Source organism: Saccharomycopsis crataegensis, assembly GCF_037102585.1.
Source record: "Saccharomycopsis crataegensis DNA, jcf7180000000073, whole genome shotgun sequence".
Taxonomy (NCBI): domain Eukaryota; kingdom Fungi; phylum Ascomycota; class Saccharomycetes; order Ascoideales; family Saccharomycopsidaceae; genus Saccharomycopsis; species Saccharomycopsis crataegensis.
This window is the reverse complement of record NW_027043820.1, coordinates 1,625,535-1,647,961: the sequence shown is the minus strand read 5'-3', so window position 1 is coordinate 1,647,961 and position 22,427 is coordinate 1,625,535. Positions and strand designations below refer to the sequence as shown.

The window sequence follows — 22,427 nt, the reverse complement described above, 5'->3', positions numbered from 1 at the left end:
TTATCTTTGTATTATTAATATTATTTATCTTTTTAATATCACCACATATTTAAACTTTGTAATATTACTATTAATGCTATTGGTTTTCTCCCAATCCCATAACGCAAGTAAAAACAAAAAGAATGTTGATAGTTTTCAGCTATCTTCTTTAATAAAAATGTATCACAATCCGATACCTGCACCATTTACCACGTACGAATATTGAAAGACAAGTTCTTTTTTCGATTTTCCCTGATGATGTTAAACTGCTTCTTAAAGCCTTCGACTAATAAAAAACAAACTATATCTCTCTCAAAGCGTCTGGCCTTTATTTTCACAGCATTGTTGTCATGAGCACCACCAATATTGGAATTTTTGTACTTCAGAAATCCCTTATCAATTATTTTTGAGAAGGTTAATAACATCAACACATGCAAAGAAAATAAAATGTAAAGCCTAATAACAAAAAGATATCTCCGCATATCGGGATCACAACTTTAACATGCGTTTCCTTAACCATGACCGCCATCAAAATCGTTTGGGTATCAGAAGAAGGTAATATCAACATGGATCCTTCCTTATATGGCCTTTTTACCTTCTCTCATAGTTTCTATTTCATCATTGTGTGGATCATCATAAGAAACTGATTTCTTGATCGTAAGAGCCAACCATTTCATCTTCATCATCATCATCATCATCATCATCATCATCATCATCATCATCATCTTAATTTCCGGAATCTAGTAGGTTACTCTGTGACCCAATAATTAACCAAGATACTGAATAATCTGACAGTAATATTGTACGTTTTAACATCGTCAACCCAAGCACCACTTCTAGTAGTTTTTGTTTCTGCAGCGTTCAGTCGACATGATAACACCAAATGGTGCACCCGAAATAATCAAACACCTTATACGTTTCAAATGTACGAGGGCCACAAAAACACCATGCATTAAGTCTATCAATAATCTTTCTTAGAGCATTTTAGTATTTCGAAGAATTCCCTTTTGAGGTTTCTTGAATATGCTAGGATATTTTATTGCATTCTATTATCTTCTATTATCTTCTATTATCTTCTATTATCTTCTATTATCTTCTATTATTTTCTAGAGCTATCCAATAGTTCGCTCTTTTTAAGTAGTTCAATCTTCTCGTTTTTTTTTTTCCATTTTATTATTCTTATTTTAGAAGACACGCTTAAGCCTTTACACATTATTTATATATACTTTAACATTTTATTTCATTTCATTCGATACAACCATTTAGTGGATCGAGTTATGATACCAGACTCTCAATCCGTCGATTAACATGAGGCCAAGCTTATATTACAATGATGTCATGATATAACAATAGTGATATCGCCATATAAATATAGTAGGAACATCAAACAACGTGAAATTCTTCTTCACCTCTTCCAAGGTCAAATCTTCCAATTTCATTTAAAATATTCAACGCCCATAAATCACGTTGCTGGCGACTTCTTGCCATGAATACCATACTTCTTCCCTCCCTTCCCAATCTATTAACCCAAGCAGTCTTCCTTCCGATTTTTGATCCTTGGTTTTTTCCCTTGGAAATCAATTTCTTGCTACCTATCCAAATGGTAAAACATCTAGCAGTTTCGTCTTCACAACACTTCCAACCATCTAAATAGACTTTCGGAAGAGCATGGTGGCCGGGATTCATAATATCAAAATTCCGATCTCGATGCAATAGATCTGACGCGGTGCTACCCCCAGTATACAAGTAGCAAGAACTTAATGGGATGCTCATGTAGTGCTCATATGTGGCGTTGGAATAAATGACGTTACTAACTTTATGACGAGAAAACATCTTGAAGATCAAGAGGTACCCTGGGGCAAGTACCACGTAGTATTTTTCAAAATTGGCATGCTTGCGAGGTTTTTGATAAAGCTCACCACTGTATATGACAAGCTTCAATGTGGATAGAGAGTTTATGTTGTAAATCTGGGGATCGGAAATCCCTTTTTTCAACTCCCAATTAGCGGCTTTTTCAACAAACGTGGCCTCGTCGTGCTCCGTAATATTCAATGTTGAGAGATTGCGTTCACGAATATACTTGATCCGCGACACGTCTTCTTCTTTCCGTAGTTTCCAGTATTCGGAAAGCTGGGTAATTTTGCCGATCCATTCATTCTTGGTTTCTAAATCACAAGCACCGAGGACAAGCCTGGCTCCATTGTGCATGACGAGTGCCATAGAGGTCTCGTCTTGGTTTTCCACATAATCAACCTCAAGTAAGTTAATGGCACCTTGTGACTTGAGGAGATGGTAAGCTACTCTTTTCGTATCCAACAAACAAGCCAAGTTACGGGATTTATAATCTTCAGAATCAGGACAGAGCCATTTAACATGACCATTGTCATCTAATTCATATAGACAGGATTCATAAACTGCGGGGATTTTCTCAATGAGATCATGATAATAATCCTTGGAGAAAATGGTTTCTAAAGAATCTTGCCTGTACAACTCGGGTACTGGAGGTAGGGCGTCGGAATAGCCACAGAAATATAAGAGCTCTTTATTGCTGAAGTAATATTTCAATGACATTTTTGAGTCCTTGAGAACTTTAGACATATTTTTCTTGGCATCATGCTTCAATTTCCAAAGAAACCCTTCAACTCGAACCGGTTCCTGTAAAAAAATTCCTTCAGTTGACATTGCTGAGGTCGGATGGTTGGAAATTATGTGCAATTCTAGAGTGTGAGTATTACTCATTGCGTGGTATTGCCATAAAATATTCTGGTCAAATTCCCCGACCCAACTCAACCGATCGTAGCTTTTCCAAGCAAGCCCAAGCTTGCAACTGGCACTGGTGGCCTCTTTTAACCATCGAGAGATTTCAATAAAGTCATTTTCAATTTCCGTTAATTTTTCAACAAGTAGCTTAATGATATATGAAACAGAGGTGGTGTTATTGATGCGATATCCGTATTCTTCAAAAGATAAGGTTAATGTTTGGGTATTTCTACTCTCCTCTATAATTTCCTCATATTCATCAACTGCAACCTCGATTTCCAATTCCAAGTCTAAACCAGGAACGCGAATTTTCATACGGTTATCACGATTGAATCCCAAAGAGGTCTTGATGAACAAGTACCACTCAATACAAACAAACTGTGACGGGCCTTTGAAAATATAAACTCTGTAACCATCTTCCACTTCATTGGATGGTACTGATATCGCAACAGACTTATCCAAAGCATTATAAAACCCCACAGTACAGGTCTTGATATTCAACAAAAAATCAAGCAGAGTGTTTCTAGTTCTAACATCTTTCGAACTCTTCCCATTTACCATACGCTCATCATGTTTTCTAATTGTACGATCAGTATGAAATTGCACGAGCAACGGCACCTGGACATTACCAGTACTTCTAACTGCCACAAAATATTCTTTCCAACGTTCAAGAGTTCGGTAATCAGTAGATGACGAGTCAGAAACCATTCCAGAGAGCGGATTAGAAACCAATTTCACCAGGACTAACATTTTTTGAACTTTCACAAGTTCACCAACTTGATAATTCCTAAGAACTCTTTTTAAAAGCTCCACTTGATCTTCATACAAATATTCCTTGATATTCGTTGCCCCCTTCCAAGTTTTTTTCTTCATTCTTTCAAACCTTCGCTCTTCAGCGGATCTTATTTTCTTTGCACCTCCAGTTACCACTATGTCCGGATTAATATTAGTTGGCCGCGGCTGAATATTTCGAACCAAAAACTGGTCGTCAGTTTTTCCAAAATGATAATGATGATGATGATGATTTTTCTCTGACGCAGAAATAGGAGAGTTCTGAAATTTGTTGCTGGCCTGAAGGAGTTGCAAACGACTTTTCTGAAGTCTGATTTTTTTGGCATCATCTTTCATTTTGAACACAACTTTTGATATCTGGTCACCATTTTGATGCAGCGTTGATTCACCAGCCTGATTTACACTCTCGGAAACCATACTTTTATCATCTTTGACAATAATATTTCGCTGATTAGAACGAGATAGTTCAGAAGTCTCCTTCCTTGCAAGTTTGTCAAACTTATCACTTACCAGAAAATACCTCTTGACAACAATAGCAGGAGCAGCGTCAAAAAAAGCGTTCAACTTCTTGTCTTTAATAGTGGATATGTGACTTATGAGGCTAGAGGACCTTTTGATAATCCACTGCTCAGGGAAAGTTCCTAGAAACACCACTTTCGAACTCTTGTTGAGCTCTTCTGGTGTAGCATAAAGAAACCTTAAAGCGGTAAATGTGCTTCTGGGTATGACAATCAGCTGCTTGTTGTTTTCTCCAACAACAGCAGCATCATTGGGCGATGATTCCATTGTCAAAGGAAGTCTCCCATCCTCATCATTGGCAATCATTTTGACGACCCTTCTTTAATCCCACTGGTGTTTGCTCATCAGTTGTACTGAAAGCATGGTTGCCTTGTATAAAGAGACAGCGGTAAGAAATATATTTTGCTTGTATCGTGACAGGTGCATTATAATACATCACTACACATGATGGAGATAACCGTTGCAATTAACGTGAACGTGGAACGTTGAGAAACAATTGCGGAATTCTTGCCAGTTTTCTTTTTTTTTTTTTTTTTTTTTATCGTTGTCCCCCCCTGGAAAAGAACCACGTCATGGAATGTCTACTCCGTCAAACCGTCTGATACACGTAACACCTCTTGGTGATGGATGCAGACGGGGGACTCGTCTATCTTTTTTTTTTTTTTTCTTCTTCTTCCTGATTCTTCCTTCTTCTCTGCTTAGATCTCAACACACGTGACTGTCGATTTTGTGATCGACACCGAAAAAGAAAAAAAAATAAGTGGTTTTTTGATCTGATTTCCTCTAAGCTGATCCTCAAAAAAACAACAGACCTGGCTAACCCGTCATTTATATTGCCTAGCACACCACAGGCATCATATATATGGGTTCTAAAAACACTGACAGCCGATCTGCGGCACACCTTGTCACTCATTCCCTAGTGTTCAAGGACTATCTTGCCAACTCTCTGGAGATCAAATCAGATAGACACGCGAACTCTTCCAGAACCAAAAAAGCTCGCGAAAAGTTATTGAAGCTTTCAACCGAACAGTTCAGCGAATTAAGTACTGATGTTTTCGACGAACTTCAAAGACGCCAAACCGCTCAAGAACTACAATCAGAACACTTAGCCGCTGATGAGGGGTTCCATCCAAAGAGAAATCAGGCTAGAAAGAAGTTGGCATCCCTTCCTCCTTCAAGATTTAAAGATTTAGTGACCGATATGTTGTATGAAATCGAGAGAAGGGGTTTGGATGTTCAACCTGTGGAAGAAGCGACTCCTAGTAATACTGACCATTCAACCGCCCACGTTGGTATTCAAGCGGGAACTGTTATTCCTACTAAATCTACCTTGGCTTGGAGTAGTGATGAGGAGGAAGAGGCAGAAGATGAAATAGGCAGAGTGCATGATGAAAAAGATGAAGAGCACGATGAACTTTTCTCTCATAATAGTAATCGCCAATTGAATCAAAAACTACACCAGAACGAATACAAAATCAATGGACATAGCGATTTCCATGATGAAGGCTCGAAGAAAGTTGATGATGGCTACCTCGATAAGACAAGTCCTAACACTGATACCAGTAGATACTCCGATCTTCTGCCGCCAAAAAATACCCGTGAATTGGGGGGTCAAGCAAGAGAGTTGAACAATAGTGGATTTGGTTCAATGACTTCACCAAATGTGGATACTTCTAGTAAAGATCATGAGATTGAATTGCTTTTAGCCGAAGGAAATAAGATGGACAAAACCATCACTATTCACGAGAAAACCATTGAATCATTGAAAAACAAGATCCAAATACTTGACGAAGAAAAAAATAAGTTGGAAACAACTTATGATGAAACCGTTGCCAAAGTGTATCTGTTGGAGCAAGAGTTGACTGCTAAGGAAAGTATGGTAGAACAATTGCAACAGGAGAAGGAGAATAAATCAGTTGCTTCTGATAGTGAACTTTCTGAATTGCGAGAAGAGGTTTCTAAATTGAACTTTGAGATTCAGAACTTGAAAAGGGAAAAAGAGACAACTGAGAAATCTTATCAGAACGAAAAAGACAGTAGATCTCTTGCTTCCGAAGGTGAAATTTCCGATTTGCGACAAGAGGTTACTAGATTGAACTTTGAAATCAAGAATTTGGAAAGGGAAAAAGAAGCAAATGAGAAATCATACCTTGAATTGAGAGATAAGTACAGCAAGACTGAAACAGAATATAAGATGATTCTTGATGATTATAAGGTATTACAAGAAAAGTATAATAGTGCTTTGCTTGCCCAGGATGAAATAAAGGATGAAGTGAAAGAGGAAAGGAAGAGAGCTGGTATTAAAGCCAAACAACTTCATGACGAGAATGAAACCTTACATGGACAACTAGAAATAGCTAGAGCACAATTGGAAACTGAAAAACTGAAACAACCAATATTGTCAAGAAATTTCACTAATGATTTGTCTTCCAAGGACTCTGTTGATGAATTGAATAAAATTGAACATCGTTTGGAAAAAGTTAACACGAAGGGTATTGAAAATAATGACAGTGAAACAACTGAGGGTTTAAAGCTCCAAGTTCTTGAATGGCAAAAAAAATACCAGGATTTGAGGCATAAATCGATCAAACAAACAACTACTTCTGAAATTGACCATTCCTCTTATTCAGTGAAGCCAACCGATCTTTCTCAAAAGGCAATCGACAAATATATTGATCCTTCTGGTTTGATTTCTCTGGCCTCTGTTGTTGAATTAAACTCATTGATCACCTCATTTTTACTTATTATAAGCGATGATGATCTTAGTACTGATCTTTTGTTCGAAACAATTACTAAAATAACAATCATTGCCGGTGATATTGCGGTTCAAGGTGAATCAGTTAACAATGGTGAATTCTCAGCTTTAATTAAAGCCTCTGTTTCTCATGCTATTACATCAACAAGATTTTATGCTGTTCATGGGAAAACACTACCTAAGTTAGTGGTCGAAACAGCAATCGCTGAGATCTCATTCAGTGTTTGTAATATGATTGCTGCTGCTAAGGGAAACAGCTCAGCCCCAGGCTCTGATATTTTGTTAGATAATGCTCTAAAAAACACTCCAGGGTCAGTGTATGCTGACAATACTGATGGTGAAAGTATTCTTAGTCCCAAACCTTTGAGAATGGTAAGAAGAGAAGGCCAAAAACAATCTCCAATCATTACCCATAAACGAGAAAATCCTTTCACTACCAATTTCACTTTAAGTCCAAATGTGATAAGCAAAAATGCAGAAAGATTTCCTTCATTCGATAATACTCCTAATAGCTATGGCAGAAGCAGCCCAGTTGCTAGTAACATGAGAAACACCCCAGATATCACCAATAGTGGCATAAGGCGCACACCTGATGTCATCAATAACAGTACTAAAGGCGCTCATATCGTTATTGGGAGTAGTATTTCAGAAAAGCCAGGATCGTTTGGTAACTTTGACACCACTAGAGGCAGACTGAATTCCAATTTTTCAGATAAGCCGGGATCAATTGATAATTTTGATACTACTAGAGGTAGACTGAATACCAGTATTTCAGACAAGCCAGGATCGTTTGGTAATTTTGACACCACTAGAGGCAGACTGAATTCCAATTTTTCAGACAAGCCAGGATCAATTGATAATTTTGACACCACTAGAGATAGACTGAATACTAGTGGCAGTAGTGAAGGTGTGAGCACAAAAGGCCTCAGACGCACCAATATTGGAAACATTGCTAAAGGCCCACAAGGTATTATTACCAATGCTTCAAGAGGTGCAGAGGAAGCCATTGATAATTCGTCAGTAATGGATAATGATGTGGTTCACAAACAGGATACTACTGGTATTGGAATGAAGAATGAGCCAGAAGGCGTTAATGGTATAAACAAATCCCATGTCAATGATAATAGTATTAATTCTGTTAGAAGCACACAACCCACTGGTAATATTGATGTGGAAAGTGTGCCATTTTTCACAAGTGGTGATAATTTAAGCAATCCAAATATTAGTAGTACTGCTAGCTCTAACTGGCAAGTTTCAACTAGGGTTGGGTTGGCCAGTTTGCAATCTTCCACTTTAGAAGACGATAAGCATCTCCGTCAGCAACCATACCCTCTATCCCACTCGCAATCGCATTCAGAATCGCAACCACAACCACAACAACCACAATCACCATCAAAACTGGAAGAGGTGTACGATTATCAACCTCAACCACTACCACGTTCACAATCACAAGAGCAATACAATTATCAATCACAACAACCACATCCACAGCCACAACCACATTCGCAGCCACAATCAAAGCCACAAGAGGAACACAATTATCAACCACAAAAAACACAACAACCACAACCGCAATCACAACCACAACAAAAACAAAACACCCCTGTATTAACTTCAACAAAATCAAGCATTACCAAACGTTCTGTTGTTAATACTTTTGATACCACAAATAAAAACTCTCAGATTAAGAAGACAATTGATATTAGTAATAACAGCTTTGATTCTGACCATTATAATAATTCTGACCACTATAATGATTCTGATCATTATGATAATCCTGATCGCTATAATGATTCTGATCACTATAATAATTCTGATGTGGGTAAAGAGAGCTTCCATAGAAGAGAAATTTCAGACCCTGAAAGTATCAATGAATCATCGTTCAGATCTAATCAATCAACACCAAAGAAAAATTCAGTTTCCAGTCTCAAGGCCAAATTTAATGGTAGTGAATCTACCGAAAAACTGGTTGCAAAACTGTCGAACTCCAGGAATGTTACTCCTTCCGGAAGCATTTTGTCGAGAATGAAGCAGCTTGAATCTTCTCTGAATGGTGGAAGTCCGACCTCAAGTCCTCATGGCTCCCCTAATATTGTGAAACCCCTGTCTGAAAAAGTCGTTTCCAAATTTGGAGGGAAATTGACTGCTCAGAATTTAAAAGACATTGATACTAAGGGCGCAATTCACAAAAAGCCTGATTCAGCACAAGAACCAATTTTGCAAGAAAAGTCCAAAGAAAGATTTGCTTCTAATGCACTGACAGAAAAAGCAGATGATAGTCCAAAGCGCCGTGACCAAGAAAGTCTGAGCGATAATCATGCAAAACAAAATTTAACGAAAAATGCCATGACAAGTACCAGTGATCAATCTTCTAATGACCAATCTTCTAATGACCAATCTACTAATGATCAATTTTCTAGTAACAAATCTTCTAGTAACAAATCTTCTAGTGATACATCTTCAAGGGATCAGGCGAAGTCTGGTGTTCCACCTCTTTCAAATGAAGAAGTAAGTTCTGACTACTCAAACTCACAGATTGCATACCAAAAACCTAACGCTGATTATAACAGTAAGGACAGTGCTTCCTCACCATTGCCAGAGGCCCGCAAAATGGACCGTCCTCAGGAATTTGATGTTAATACCTTTGATATTGCTGATCCAGACAATACTCTTGCAGAATTATTGCTTTATTTGGAACATCAAACTGTGGAAGTTATTTCTACTATTCAAACTTTATTATCTTCTATCAAGACCCCTGACTCTACTACTGGCACTCTTAAAACAGGAGCCAAAGCTATTGGCATTGTTGTGAGTCAAATGTTCGATGCCACTAGTGTGTCAATGGCGCAAAGCCGTAATGTTCAATTGAGAGAACATGGTAGATGGGTTGTTCAAAGCTTGGCTGATTGTGGTAGACGTATGGATATGTTATGTAGTAATGACAAGAGTGATGATGATGATTACGCAGACAAACATTTTAAGCAGAGATTAGCGGGTATTGCTTTTGATATCGCCAAATGTACAAAAGAGCTTGTCAAGACTGTTGAAGAAGCGAGTTTGAAAGAAGAAATCGCGGTCATAGATGCCCGATTGAAAGCCGCTTGAAGATAAGTGGAATTTTTTTTTTCTCCTCCAGTCTTAAAAGCTTTCTGTTAGCTACTTTATTTATTTATTTTTCTTTCCATTTTCCATTTTTTTTTTTCATATATAGTAGTTTGAATATTTTCTACTTTTGTATAACTAGAAACTGTGTTGTTCTTGTTGATTTTTTGATACCAATGTGTAGCAGCACGAGAGATGACTTTGGAAGTTCCATGTTGACGGATGCATGAAAATTTTTTTTTTTTTTAATTTTTTTTTTTTTTAAAATCCCTATCACATAGTAGGGCCTTTTTGAAACAATTTATAGGAAATATAAAACAAAGATGGCAGAAACTGAGATAGTTAATAACAAAAAGCTTACCCAAGGGTCTCGTGTTAGTGGTAAACCATGGAAAACAGAAAAGAAGTCATTGAATATTTCACTCAACCACAAGACCAACCAGCTTGGGTTCAATGAGCGTAAACAACGTCAAGAACAAGAGAAACTTGTGAAGCAAAAGTTGGCGGCTATGAAGGAAGAGAAGATTAATGAGAAAAAGGCGAAAACTGAGGAGAGAAAGAAAAGACAGGAGGAGAAGTTGGAGAAGGAACGTTACCAGCGACTTGCTGAGAAATATCACAAGAAGAAAGTGGAGCGTATGCGTCGTAAGGAAAAGAGAAATAAGTTGTTGAGTGATGGGAAGAAGTAGAGGAGGGTGTTTGCTAATATTTTGAGGACGGCTATGTGTACTGATGTACTAATATTTTGAGTTACAAATCGGTGGTGTGTGTGTGTGTGTGTGTGTGTGTGATAAATAAACAGTGATGCGATTTTTGCAATTACAGAGGGTGTCATAATTACAATAAAGAGATAGTCCAATAATCATTTTTTTTTTCAATTTTTTTATTCATTTTTTTATTCATTTTTTCAAATCATAAGCTATGTATCATAATAATTATGGAAACGACATTTTTTTTCTTTTAGAATATCGTAAAACTATTCAAACATTGAGACAATTATTGGTGCTCCGGCAATGGCATCATTGCTGACGAACCATTTGATTGGGATATTTGGCAAATCGTTGACCAATTCACCTGGCAACCCAGATGATTGATCTTCAAAGATTTTCTTGATCACCGGAGCCTTACCGGCACCTTCAGCAACAAACGCAATGTTCTTGGCTTTGGAAATTAATGGTAAGGAGAAAGAGATTCTACGTGGCGGAGGTTTTGGAGAATCATTGATGTTGAAGATCCATTTATCTTCAACCTTGAGCCCCTGGTGACCTGGGAACAAAGATGCGGTATGCCCATCTGGCCCGAGCCCTAAAAGGATCAAATCAAAGCTCAAGCTCTTTGGAAGAAGAGATTGGTACTCTTCGGCGATTTTCACATCGGTGGCATCGTCACCAGAATGCACGAGGGATTCATTGATGGTGAACACTTCAGGCCCAGCAACTTGGGCATCACTAAGTGGGGCGAGCACTTTATCATGGAAGAGCTTATAGTTAGAATCTGGGTGGTTCAAAGGCACAAGACGTTCATCAGAGAAGTAGATGTGCCATTTTTCCCAATGGATCTTCTTTGAGATCTCAGGGTCTTCAATAAGGGCCAATTGCAACACTTTGACCAATGATCCACCACTGACGGACACCGTGAACACTTCATTTTTGAGGAGGACCTCGTTCTGAAGACGGAGGATGTATTTCCCCAAAGTGGCAGCCAAAGTTTCAGTTTTGGCGTAAGAAAAGACCTCGACGTCGGACATTGTTGATGTGGATTGTTTGTTTCAAATGATGATTTGGTGAAGAAGGGCTGTGAGAAGCTTAAAAGGGGATTTGTTTGCTGTTTCTTTGGGAGAGAGAAAGATTGCCGTCCCGGAGTTAGCGATCACAGGGGGTGCTTACCGCACCGGAACACCCTCTTCAGCCTCGCGCAACCTTTATTCCCTTCACCTAATTCTCTATTCCCTTCACCTTTTCCAGTTCTTGTGATTATCCATGATATAGCAGGTAACCGAAACAAAATGTCCGAGGAAAAGCCCCCTGAGCCACAGACCCCACTCTTCTGGAGAGGTTTCAAAACCCTCCATCATTTCTGGAACCGCAGTGTGTTGTTGATGTTTACCAGGGTCTACATCCAGCTCTTTGTTGTTTACATTGCTCTCTTGTCGATATATTGGGGCACCTACTACCATCGCGACTCTCGTCTTCATCGTCTTAAGTTCCTTGCAATTGTTGCTGATGACTCGTATCCTAATAATGAAGGGGTTCCGGTCATTGGCGAGACTTTCAAATCGATTATTTTTTCACCGACCATCTCATCGCAAAGCGGCTGGACCTTGGTTGACTCACAAAATTTCACCAGCGTCCTCAAGCCTCACAACAACAACACCTATCTCGAAGAATTGACCCGGCAGGTGTACCAACAAAACTACTGGGCCGGCTGTCTTGTGGCCCCTAACGCTTCGTACGATTATTATCAAGCAATTGTTAATTCACAACCTAGTGTCGAGCTCAATAGCAGCACTGTGGTTACTTGTATCTACCAAACTGGTAGAGATGCCCTCACTGTCTCGTACTATATCGAGCCTGTGGTTGCTGAGATCAGCCTGGCAATGATCAATTATGCTTCACCTTATATCCTTGGACCCCTTGTCAAACAAATTCCCCAAAGTGAACGAAGCCAGGTGGTTAGCAAGGTTTTGCAAAACAATGCCACCGCTCCGTTATTGATAAGCCCTTTTGCTATTTTGCTAACTGATCTTCGCCCAAATAGGAATGCTTCGGTTACTGGGATTATTTACATTGGGCTCATTTATGTGATTGTCATCACCGTGCAACTCTTCAATTTCTCAACGGTCATACACGCAAAAATTGTCGACAAGGTCGAATCAAGATCGTACTTGTATTATAGACTCGGGGCGTCGCAAGTGATTTATGTGTTTTTATCTTTGGCTTACGCTTTGGTCGGGGTGGCGTTTGGGATCTCTTATGATGCCGCCTTCGGTAAGCTGGGATTCCTTGTGATTTGGGCAGCGTCTTATTTGAACTTTTCGGCGCTTGCCGGGGTCAACGAAGTGATCTTGCCCAACCTTGTGGCATACGATCGTAGTTATGTTGGGTACTACATTGTGGGATTCTTGATTATCAATGTGTGTGGGATCACCCTGGCGCTTGCGGTGTGTCCCAAGTTTTATCGTTATTCGTACGGTTTGCCAACGTATAATTTCCAAAAAATCCTTGTGGTTTGTATCTTCGACACCACCAAGCGAGATATTGGCCGTTGTTTTGGGATTTTGGTGGCGTGGGCTGTGGTCACCCATTTGGTGGTGCCATTCAGTTCGAAGCTTGCGATTAGAAACACTGAAAAATTGGCTAAAATGAGGCAATAAGTTTTGTATTTATTTATATATATATATTTCTTTTATTCACAGGTTCTCTTTTTTATTTCTCAATCTAGAAAATACTCTTAATATTATCATTCCCTTCTTTTGTGTTTTAATTTATAAATAACATTTTCATTTTGATAATTGTTGTAAGTTAAGGCGTGGTGCACATGCAGGAATACCATATCACAAGCTTAAAACATTGGTCATGGCAAATTGAAAGCTTTATATTTTGATATGGTGATCAGGTATTTACAGGACAATTAAGTATATATATATATAATATAATATAATATAATCTAATTATTCTGAGTCATCTCAATGACTATATAGGCTTTACAATACAACAATAATACTAATCACCAATGCCAGCATTAGAAACCAATGACCAATTAGCCAAGTTCCCATCGCCACTCGAGGCGTTCCAACTAGCAAAGAAAGTGGAAGTGGCGACGAGTCTTACAAAGCTCAATGGCGGGACATTACCAGATGACCCTTCTCCTACTCTGATAGATTATCCATCAGAGCGGCTTGAACTAATCTTTTCCCAAAATGTCACTACAAGTCAAGGGATAACACTCCTAGCACTTCAAAAGATATTGACAGCAGAATTCTTATCACCAGAAAAACCCTTCCAACACTCCACTGTTCGGTTGATGTTCTCATTATTCCACAAGGGCTCATCACAGCTGCTAGAGTTCAGAGAGTTTGTCAAGCTCTGGAACTACTTGAAGCAGTGGCACGAGATCTTTATGGAAGCAGACACCAACCGGTCCAATAGCATCGAATACAAAGAGTATCTTGGGGCATTACGCGAGGTATTTGGCGAGGATGACTTTAACAGTTACATCCTCAGCAACTTGACGGTCGCGACCCTTAACTTCAAGACGTTCTGCGACACCCAGCGCAGCATGCTGTTTGATCGGTTCACCGAGAGTGTGGTGTGGTTGATCAGGGTGGTGACGATGTTTGTGGGAGGGATGGACGACGGGGACCTCCGCCTGTTCTTGGAGTGTGCCATTGGCCTCAGATACTGAGAAATACAAGGCTTTTTTTCCTCTTCTGCTTATTGTTGTGGGAAATTCAGGGTGATGGACGGTGCAGCGGGCGGCTGTAAAAAGAAAAAAGTAAAAAAAAAAAAAAAATCGAACGGGGAACAAAAAAATTATTCCGAAAACCCTAAGTTGGATGTGCCCAAACAACAACCAACAGCAATTTATTCATTTGTCTGACGATTATTTGGCACACTCTCCCTTTTTCTGAGTGATTTTCTTTTTTTCTGTTATTCTTTTTTTTGTTTTGTTGCTTTTTCATTATTATTATCGTTAGTGTATTATAATCGGCTAGTTGTTTCTTATTGCAATCAACACTGCTAATGGCTCCGAAGGTGTTGCAATACTTGTGGATTGCCATCTCTAGACTCTACCTCTCAGCAATCAACAACCACGGAAATCCATTCTACTTGGTGCTCAACTTCTGCCTCAACTTCTCTCCTATTTTCATATGGCTCTCGATCTTTAAGAATGCGGGAATCATCCCTCACGGGTGGAGGCCCACCATCCATGTCAAGATTGTTTATTACATTGACCTCTACTTCTTTGAAATCTCTATTATCGGGATTATCTGCGGTATTGCCACCTTAGTGCTCTCTTATTTCATGTATTTGTGGGTGTTCCAGCTGAAGAACGCCGTTCGCGGTCATCGTCGTCGTCGTCGCGGCGAAGGCACGGATGATTTCATCCCGCTATCCACATTTGAACAACATCATCATCATGATGATACTATTGATGATAATATATTCGAAGTGAACGATGATGAAGATGATGACACAGAAAATGGTTCCTATCAGGACAGTCATATCGGTCATCAAAGCCAACAATCGAAAAATAGATTTGACGAATCACTGTCATCCTCCACCGAAAATGAACAAAAACCCTATGATGAGGAAGAAGAAGAAGAAGAAGATCTGGATGAAATAGCTGTCGACGTGGAAAATGGAATAGTCATTGGTCCCGAATCCCGGTTCAACCCATCATTGCCTCCTGGATACTCTCCTATCTTTATCGTATTATTATTGGGTCTTTCGTGGCCAATTCTTAACATCGATTACTACCTTGCTCAACCAGAATTCATCACCAGCGCAAGAGATATTTTCTCTTGGGTTCTATACGTGCTTTGTCACCTTATTGTCCCAATCGTTACCGCAGTATACCTTTATGTTTTCCAGCCGCCTGGAGCCGTCAAATACTTCTCCATCATTTTGGGGTGTCAGAATATCGCCGGGGTGATCACCCATCTACTTTTCCCTAATGCTCCACCATGGTTTATTCATCTTAATGGCCTTGATATCACTCCTGATTACGATATGCCAGGGTACGCTGCCGGTTTAACTCGGGTCGACGTGGCCATGGGTACTCATTTGAATTCCAAAGGGTTCCACAAATCGCCAATTGTCTTTGGAGCCTTCCCTTCATTACACTCAGCAATGGCGGTGCAGACTTTCTTGCATTTGAATTATTATTCCCGTTGGTGGGTCGTCAAGCTTGCCGGGTTGAGTTTTGTGGTGATCCAATGGTGGGCCACCATTTATTTGGACCATCATTTTAGATTAGACCTTCTTTGTGGATTGATTTACGCGTATGTGTCTTTTATAATTTTCCAAAAGACAAAATTGCCTGCGGTTTATGAAAGATTCTACAATGGATACTGGTTTGATCAGTCATTGGCCGGTACTAATATGGGGATGAGGGTATTCAATAACACTCCATTGAAAAAATTCTTTGATCCTTATAGTTGAATATTTCTATCATCGCTCTCTCCCCTTTTGCCAATTATTTGAAAATTATTTTTTTCTCTCTGTTTAATCATCACCTGTTTTTTTCTACTCACCGTTCGTTCTAATTGCCATTGGAGATTTATAATTTGTGATTCTCATGAGTAACTATTGCTATTATTATTTTGGGGGTATTTTCTTTTGAGTTTGTGTTTATTAGAATCCATCATTATTTGTTTTCTTTTTTTTTTTTTCCTTTTTTTCCTTTTTTTCCTTTTTTTCTGTTCTTTCTCTCTTTTTTCGTGTTTTCTTGCATTTTCTTACTTTTTGATAAAGTTTTGATAAAGTTTTGAAGGTTATAATAATAAAACGAACACTTGTGTTTCCAGTTTTCAAATCATGTCCCTACTCAATTGTAGTAAAATCGGTATATAATGTATGTATTATATATGGCGTTTGTACACCCACATATATTGATTTTTGATGATTCAAAGAATATTGTCTTGATTTGAAATAATAATAAAAAAAAGATAAAATAAGAATTAAAAAGAATTGAAGATTTCGTCACATAAAACTTGGTGATGTTTCAAACATGATTAAATAAAAAATATCAAAAATAAATAAATAGAAAAAAAAAAAAAGTTCTCCACCACTAATGCTTCTCATTAAATGATTTTTTAGCTTCAACTTCCAATGTTTCAAGCTCCCCAGAATTAGCACACATGCTATAGAAAATCGTACTCTTATCAGAAATCAAAGTCCATGGATCAGCATATTCTTTAACTTCCCCAGCATCCATAACCAAAATCTTGTCGTAATCAATGATCGATCTCAATCTATGGGCGATGGTTAAGATAGTGCTGCCACTAAATTCACTTCTAATGGTTTGCTGGATCTTAGCATCACTATTATAATCGATCGACGCCGTAGCTTCATCCAATAAAATCACTTTTGGAGCTCTAAGTAAAGATCTCGCTAAACACATCAATTGTCTTTGTCCCTGTGATAAATTCTTGCCGCCTTCTTCTACCACACTATGCAAATTCAAAAACTTATTGCGATTTTCCTCATCTTCTCCTCCTTCACAATACACTGTAGATTGCGCCATGGTTTGTACCGCGCTGAATTCATCAAGGGAAATCAAATTGACCCGACGCAATGCTTCATAGATTTCCAATTCTGATTTCTCGTCAAATGGATCAAGGTTCGACCGGATTGTCCCACTAAACAAAGTTGGGTCTTGAGGAATTATGGTGATAGCCTGACGTAAAGTATCCAACCCAATACTGGTAATGTCCACCCCATCAATCTTAATAAACCCTGTTTCAGGATCCAAGAATCTAAACAACGCAGTGATAATTGTCGATTTACCAGCACCAGTTCTTCCAACAATTCCCACTTTAGAGGTACTTTCCACGTTGAATGATACATTCTTGATGACCTGTGGCAATTCTGGAGCGTATCTGAGTGATAAGTCCTTCACTTCAATAACCCCTTTTGAAGGCCATGAAGCTTCTGGAGCAGTTTCAGGAATCAAACGAGCAGGTTCTTGTTCAATATCCAAGTACTCCTGCAATCTTTCCACCGAATTCATTGTCATTTCCACTTCGGCATAAAGTCTAACAATCCACAAAGCGGATTCCGTAAAAGAAATAGCGTATGACAATGACAACCCGGCAAGCCCAGCATCAAGATATTTCACACTCAATATAACAAATGCCCCAGCAAAAAATGATACAAAAGAGCCAGCAGTATCGACTCGCAAATGTAACCAACGATTTGCCACCCACAAATAGAAGAATGGTCGGTTATTGTCATCGATTTTCTCCAAGTTTTGACGCATGAAACGGTGTTCATCTCCATAAGCTCTAATGGTAGTGACACCAACCAAAGTCTCGCTAAAATGTTGATGAATTGGCGATCTAGAAATTGATTCATAACGTTTCAATTCTCGAGATAATGTCAAATAGAAAATCGCAATGACATAAAACATCCCAATGATGAAAATTGCAAACAAAAAGAACGCAGGAGTAATAGAAATGATTAAAACAAGGGTAGAGCAAGTAACGATCAAAGAAATAAATGATCCTTGCGCCATAGGAGCTAGTTGTTGATCAATAGATTCAATATCTCTAGAAAAACGATTCATGATACGACCAATAGGAGTAGAATCAAAAAATCTTAATTTAGCGCGGAACACTTTATCCAATAATTCCACAAAAATCGAATTTGAAGCCTTAATCCCTTGAATAAAAACCAAATAGTCTCTGAGACAACAAATAAATGCAAAGATGAACCCAATAGCTGTGTAAATGCCCATATAATACCAGGTATCATGAACCGCAGATTCTCCCAATACTTGTGCCATTGGTGATTTCCAAAGACGTTCGTTGTTAATGAAACTGGCACCAACTGAACCGTGTTCAAAAGTCTTGTGTAACACAAACGCGTGGAAAGAGATATGCCCAGTTTCCGAATCGGCAGCCCAACGTCTCAACCACCAAGATTGACCAATGTTGATCATTTGGGATCCCACAAACAAAACAATCAAAAAAATCCAAGGGGCAATACTACCAAATCTTTTGGCGTAGAAAATGTAAACATCTTTACCAACAATCCCTTCTGCTTTAGATTCTTCCTTGATCAAATTATGTTGGGGAGCAGCTTCATCTCCATTGTTAGCCTTAGATACCACTCTTTCCAATTGAACTTCTTCATCAAGATCATACATCAAAATAGACATTCTTCTACCAACGATAGAAGCACGAGAGGCTCTTCTGGATGGTAAGAGGTTAAAAGATACAACCCCTTCTTCAATTGCTGATGCTTGGGCAATTGAAGCTTCTTCAATTGACGCCTTGATCAACTCATCGTCACCCAAATGGCCACCAGCATACATCTCCGATGGGGTACCTTGAGCCTTAACCCTACCATTATCCATAATAACAACCAAATTAGCGTTCTTAACCGTCAAAGCAACGTTGTGTGACACCAAAATGCAGGTACGACCTTTCATCAAAGGACCGGTGATGCAATGATCATAGATCCAAAGGGCAGTGTGTGAATCAACAGCAGAAAGACAGTCGTCCAATAAAATAGTTTTCGATGAAGAGTACAAGGCACGGGCAAGAGAAACTCTTTGTTTTTGACCTCCAGATAATGTGATTCCCTTTTCACCAACTTCAGTTAGGTCACCGTATTCCAATATTTCAAAGTCTCTGGCCAACCCACAGGCCTCTACTACAGCCTGGTAACGTTTGGCATTGAACGGAGCAGCAAAAACAATATTACTCTTGATAGAGTCGTTCAACAACCATGCAGCTTGAGCACAATAAGCAACAGAATCAGTAAGGCCAGTACGTGGATCAGCAATCAACTTGCTACGTGGCATAGCACCAGGTAAAAAGACTTTACCATTGGTTTTTTCCATTTCACCAAGAAGTGCCAACAACATCGAGGTCTTACCTGAGCCAGTGGCACCGATAACTACGTTCAATTGTCCCGTTCTGAATGAAATATCCAAATCACGAAGCTTAAAGTCAGTATCACTGTTCAAATCCCAAGCAAAGCTCGCATTTTGAAACCCAACTGAAGGAGAATTAGCGTCCCGAGGTTCACTAAGTTGTTCGTACTTGGTAGTTTCTGGCTCATCCAAGAAATCGTTGACTCTATCAAGGGAAACTTTAGATTGAATCACAAACGATAACATATAGGCCAAGTCGTCTAATGGGATTCTGAGCAAGTTGAAAAGTGACAAAGAAGTAAAAGCCACGGGAGTAGTCAACACTTGACCCTGAATGAAAATGAAGAAGCCGAAAGATAAAATGGTAACAAAAGTTGGAATTAAGAATGACAAGAAATTCCCACCAACTGATATGATACATCTAGTCCTCAAGGCGGACAACTCTTCGGCACGAACTCCGATTATTTGATCATAGAACTTGGACTCCCAGGTGAAAAATTTGATGATTCTAATAGATTGCAAGGCTTCGTTGAGCTTTTGAATACGCTTGTCGGTGATCCCGAGAATTTTTTTTTGTAAATCACCAACTTTCAAGGAAATCTTGTAATTAACAGGCAAGAGGGCAATAATGGCAATGGCCCCAACAAGTGCACTCCAACCAAGTAATTGGTAAAGGAAAATAATGGAAATACACGCAGAGAGAGCACCGCTGACAAAATAGTGTAAATAACCACAAATTTCAGAAACTTTGAAAGCATCCACAGACATCAAATTGATAATACCTCCTAAATCTCTGACTTCTGCATCAGTTTCATCTGCTGTTTCATTGTCTTTCTCCTTTCCTTTAATAGAACCCGAGTCGCTAGCATTGGACTTTGAATTGACTGCCATTTTACGACGTAACCCTTTGGAGTAAATCTCTCCGATAATCACAGCCTTCATACGAATACAAATTCTTCTTCCGGTATATAATGCCACCCCGAATGATAAAGTGTTTATCAATCTCAAAAAAAACATCAAAAAAAGATAAAACCAGGCCAAATTTGTAGGAGTCATCTCTGGAGCTTGGACATATTCTAAAAGTTTTTTGAGAAAATAGGTAGGAGCAAACATCAAGAAAGATTCAAATACGGTCAAAATGGCCTGTAAGGCAAACAAACCCTTGAAAAATTTGAACAATTTTAAGGCGAAACGGGAGCTAGTCTTGAAGTCTTCAAACTTCCGCAACACCACATGAGCGTAGTCATCATCGCGCAAACTCCAAATGTCTTTCATATCGATACCATCACGGTAAGCCTTCATAATCATTGGGTCAATCCAGTCATATAATACAAAACTAAACAAAGAAATGTTTCGTTCCGGGGATGGAGTCAAATCATTGGTCTTGTAAAGTTTGACTGGCTTGTCGCCAATAGTGGCAGACCAAGTTAAAAAGAATAATACCACGATAATCACGCATTGGCCATAGTAATAGTTTTGGGTATAAGTTGAATCAAAGTTATTGATGACAATAGAGCGGGATAAAATGATATATGGGACAAACAAGATCGTATAACAAACTGTGGAATTGGCCCAAAGATTAGGGAAATATTTAAGGTAGAATTTCCACGAGTTGTTGATATTGAAGAGTCGTAAAACCCCAATGACCATCAAATATGTCCATAATAAGAATCTTGCAGAAATAGAACCTGGAGCATTATCCCATTCAGAAGTTAAAGGGAAAAATAAGAGAGATGAATGAATGACGAATTGAATCACCAAAAGTAAAGCCTCAATGGCCACCTTGAGACGTTCATTCAAGTTACGATAAACCACCACAGAGGTCCCGTGAGGAGTGCCATCATCTTTGCCAACATTTAATGCATGGATATCAAAGTGTTGTCTCTTGAGATAATCTCCAAGATGAGTGGAAGAGGTTTTTGCATTCGTTGCTCCATAGTCAATAAATGCATCTTCTATGACAAGGCTATCATCTGCTCTAATCAAACATTCTTCTTCACCATCAGGGATTCTAATTGCTCCCTTGAAACTGAGAGACTTGAAATGGTCAATGTTTGATAAGTAATAATTGGCAAGATAAATTAAAGAGATTACCAAGAGAAGTGAAGGTAAAGCGGTATCAAGAATTAAATGCCTGCCACAGACCGTCAAGTCAAAGGCGATTGGATCCCACATAGCGGAGCAGGGACTTGTCATGGCAGCTCAATGGTATAAGGTACATAAGAAACAAAAGAAGATCCATTTGGTGAAGATGATAGGGATGGGGTTATTTTATATGGTAATTCTTTTCTGTTGATCATATCTTCCATGGCGCCTCGCTTAAAAAAATTTATCTACGGCGCCTGCAACCTTTTGATGGGACCAGCTGCAATCTGGGTACTAAGCGAAAGCATTAGAGGCAAACGAATCGGCAATGTTCCAGATCTAATGGATGGTAACAACAGTGATTCCACTAGTGGGAAGTTTTTTTTTTTTTCCTGTCCCTGTTGCATTTCGCCGCTAATGAGACGCCGCTAACGAATTGCAGGGCGGCATCACTTGATGTTGATTGGGAGAAGAAGAAGCTTCTTCTTAAGAATAGGAAAAAGAGAATATCTCAAAGTGGCACCTCTGGTGTTTTGTCTATTGTTCTTTTGGCAAGAATCAAGAGATACGGTTTGGCATTGCTGGGCATGATTGCCGATGGATCCACGATCAAGGAAGGCAAGAAAAAAAATACGTTTATATATATGTATAAATAGACTGAAAATGACAAAGTAAAGTGAAATTTGGAAGAAGTGCAATAGGTGGAGTGAAATAAGGTCAGTAAGCGATCATATTTGATATGATTTGACTATATAAAAAGACAGTATGAGTAGTATTATGGAATACATTATGTAATATGAATAAGTATCGTGATCTTCCGCGTGACTGTGAT

General features: G+C 38.9%; 8 protein-coding genes across 8 annotated transcripts; 5 read left to right on the top strand and 3 right to left on the bottom strand. All coding sequences in view use genetic code 12, as the record gives it.

Moving 5' to 3' along the window:
* Positions 1-1,362: 1,362 nt before the first annotated feature.
* Positions 1,363-4,356, bottom strand: SPO71 (Spo71p; the record flags this gene model as incomplete). Its single annotated transcript, XM_064995082.1, has 1 exon — positions 1,363-4,356. One exon carries the CDS (start codon positions 4,354-4,356, stop codon positions 1,363-1,365), a length of 2,994 nt encoding a protein of 997 aa, XP_064851154.1.
* Positions 4,357-4,912: 556 nt separating this feature from the next.
* SPA2 (Spa2p) lies at positions 4,913-9,910 on the top strand (the record flags this gene model as incomplete). The annotated part of the gene is made up of 1 exon (XM_064995081.1): positions 4,913-9,910. The coding sequence occupies one exon, from the start codon at positions 4,913-4,915 to the stop codon at positions 9,908-9,910; it is 4,998 nt and encodes a 1,665-aa protein (XP_064851153.1).
* A 320-nt stretch (positions 9,911-10,230) lies between these two features.
* On the top strand, positions 10,231-10,596 carry DASC09_014770 (CGR1 family protein; the record flags this gene model as incomplete). Its single annotated transcript, XM_064995080.1, has 1 exon — positions 10,231-10,596. The coding sequence occupies one exon, from the start codon at positions 10,231-10,233 to the stop codon at positions 10,594-10,596; it is 366 nt and encodes a 121-aa protein (XP_064851152.1).
* Positions 10,597-10,883: 287 nt separating this feature from the next.
* On the bottom strand, positions 10,884-11,654 carry DASC09_014760 (6-phosphogluconolactonase; the record flags this gene model as incomplete). Its single annotated transcript, XM_064995079.1, has 1 exon — positions 10,884-11,654. The coding sequence occupies one exon, from the start codon at positions 11,652-11,654 to the stop codon at positions 10,884-10,886; it is 771 nt and encodes a 256-aa protein (XP_064851151.1).
* A 258-nt stretch (positions 11,655-11,912) lies between these two features.
* DASC09_014750 (SNG1 family protein) lies at positions 11,913-13,280 on the top strand (the record flags this gene model as incomplete). Its single annotated transcript, XM_064995078.1, has 1 exon — positions 11,913-13,280. One exon carries the CDS (start codon positions 11,913-11,915, stop codon positions 13,278-13,280), a length of 1,368 nt encoding a protein of 455 aa, XP_064851150.1.
* A 359-nt stretch (positions 13,281-13,639) lies between these two features.
* On the top strand, positions 13,640-14,311 carry DASC09_014740 (uncharacterized protein; the record flags this gene model as incomplete). The annotated part of the gene is made up of 1 exon (XM_064995077.1): positions 13,640-14,311. One exon carries the CDS (start codon positions 13,640-13,642, stop codon positions 14,309-14,311), a length of 672 nt encoding a protein of 223 aa, XP_064851149.1.
* A 338-nt stretch (positions 14,312-14,649) lies between these two features.
* On the top strand, positions 14,650-16,071 carry IPT1 (inositolphosphotransferase; the record flags this gene model as incomplete). Its single annotated transcript, XM_064995076.1, has 1 exon — positions 14,650-16,071. The coding sequence occupies one exon, from the start codon at positions 14,650-14,652 to the stop codon at positions 16,069-16,071; it is 1,422 nt and encodes a 473-aa protein (XP_064851148.1).
* A 628-nt stretch (positions 16,072-16,699) lies between these two features.
* Positions 16,700-21,706, bottom strand: DASC09_014720 (bile acid-transporting ATPase; the record flags this gene model as incomplete). The annotated part of the gene is made up of 1 exon (XM_064995075.1): positions 16,700-21,706. The coding sequence occupies one exon, from the start codon at positions 21,704-21,706 to the stop codon at positions 16,700-16,702; it is 5,007 nt and encodes a 1,668-aa protein (XP_064851147.1).
* Positions 21,707-22,427: the final 721 nt, after the last annotated feature.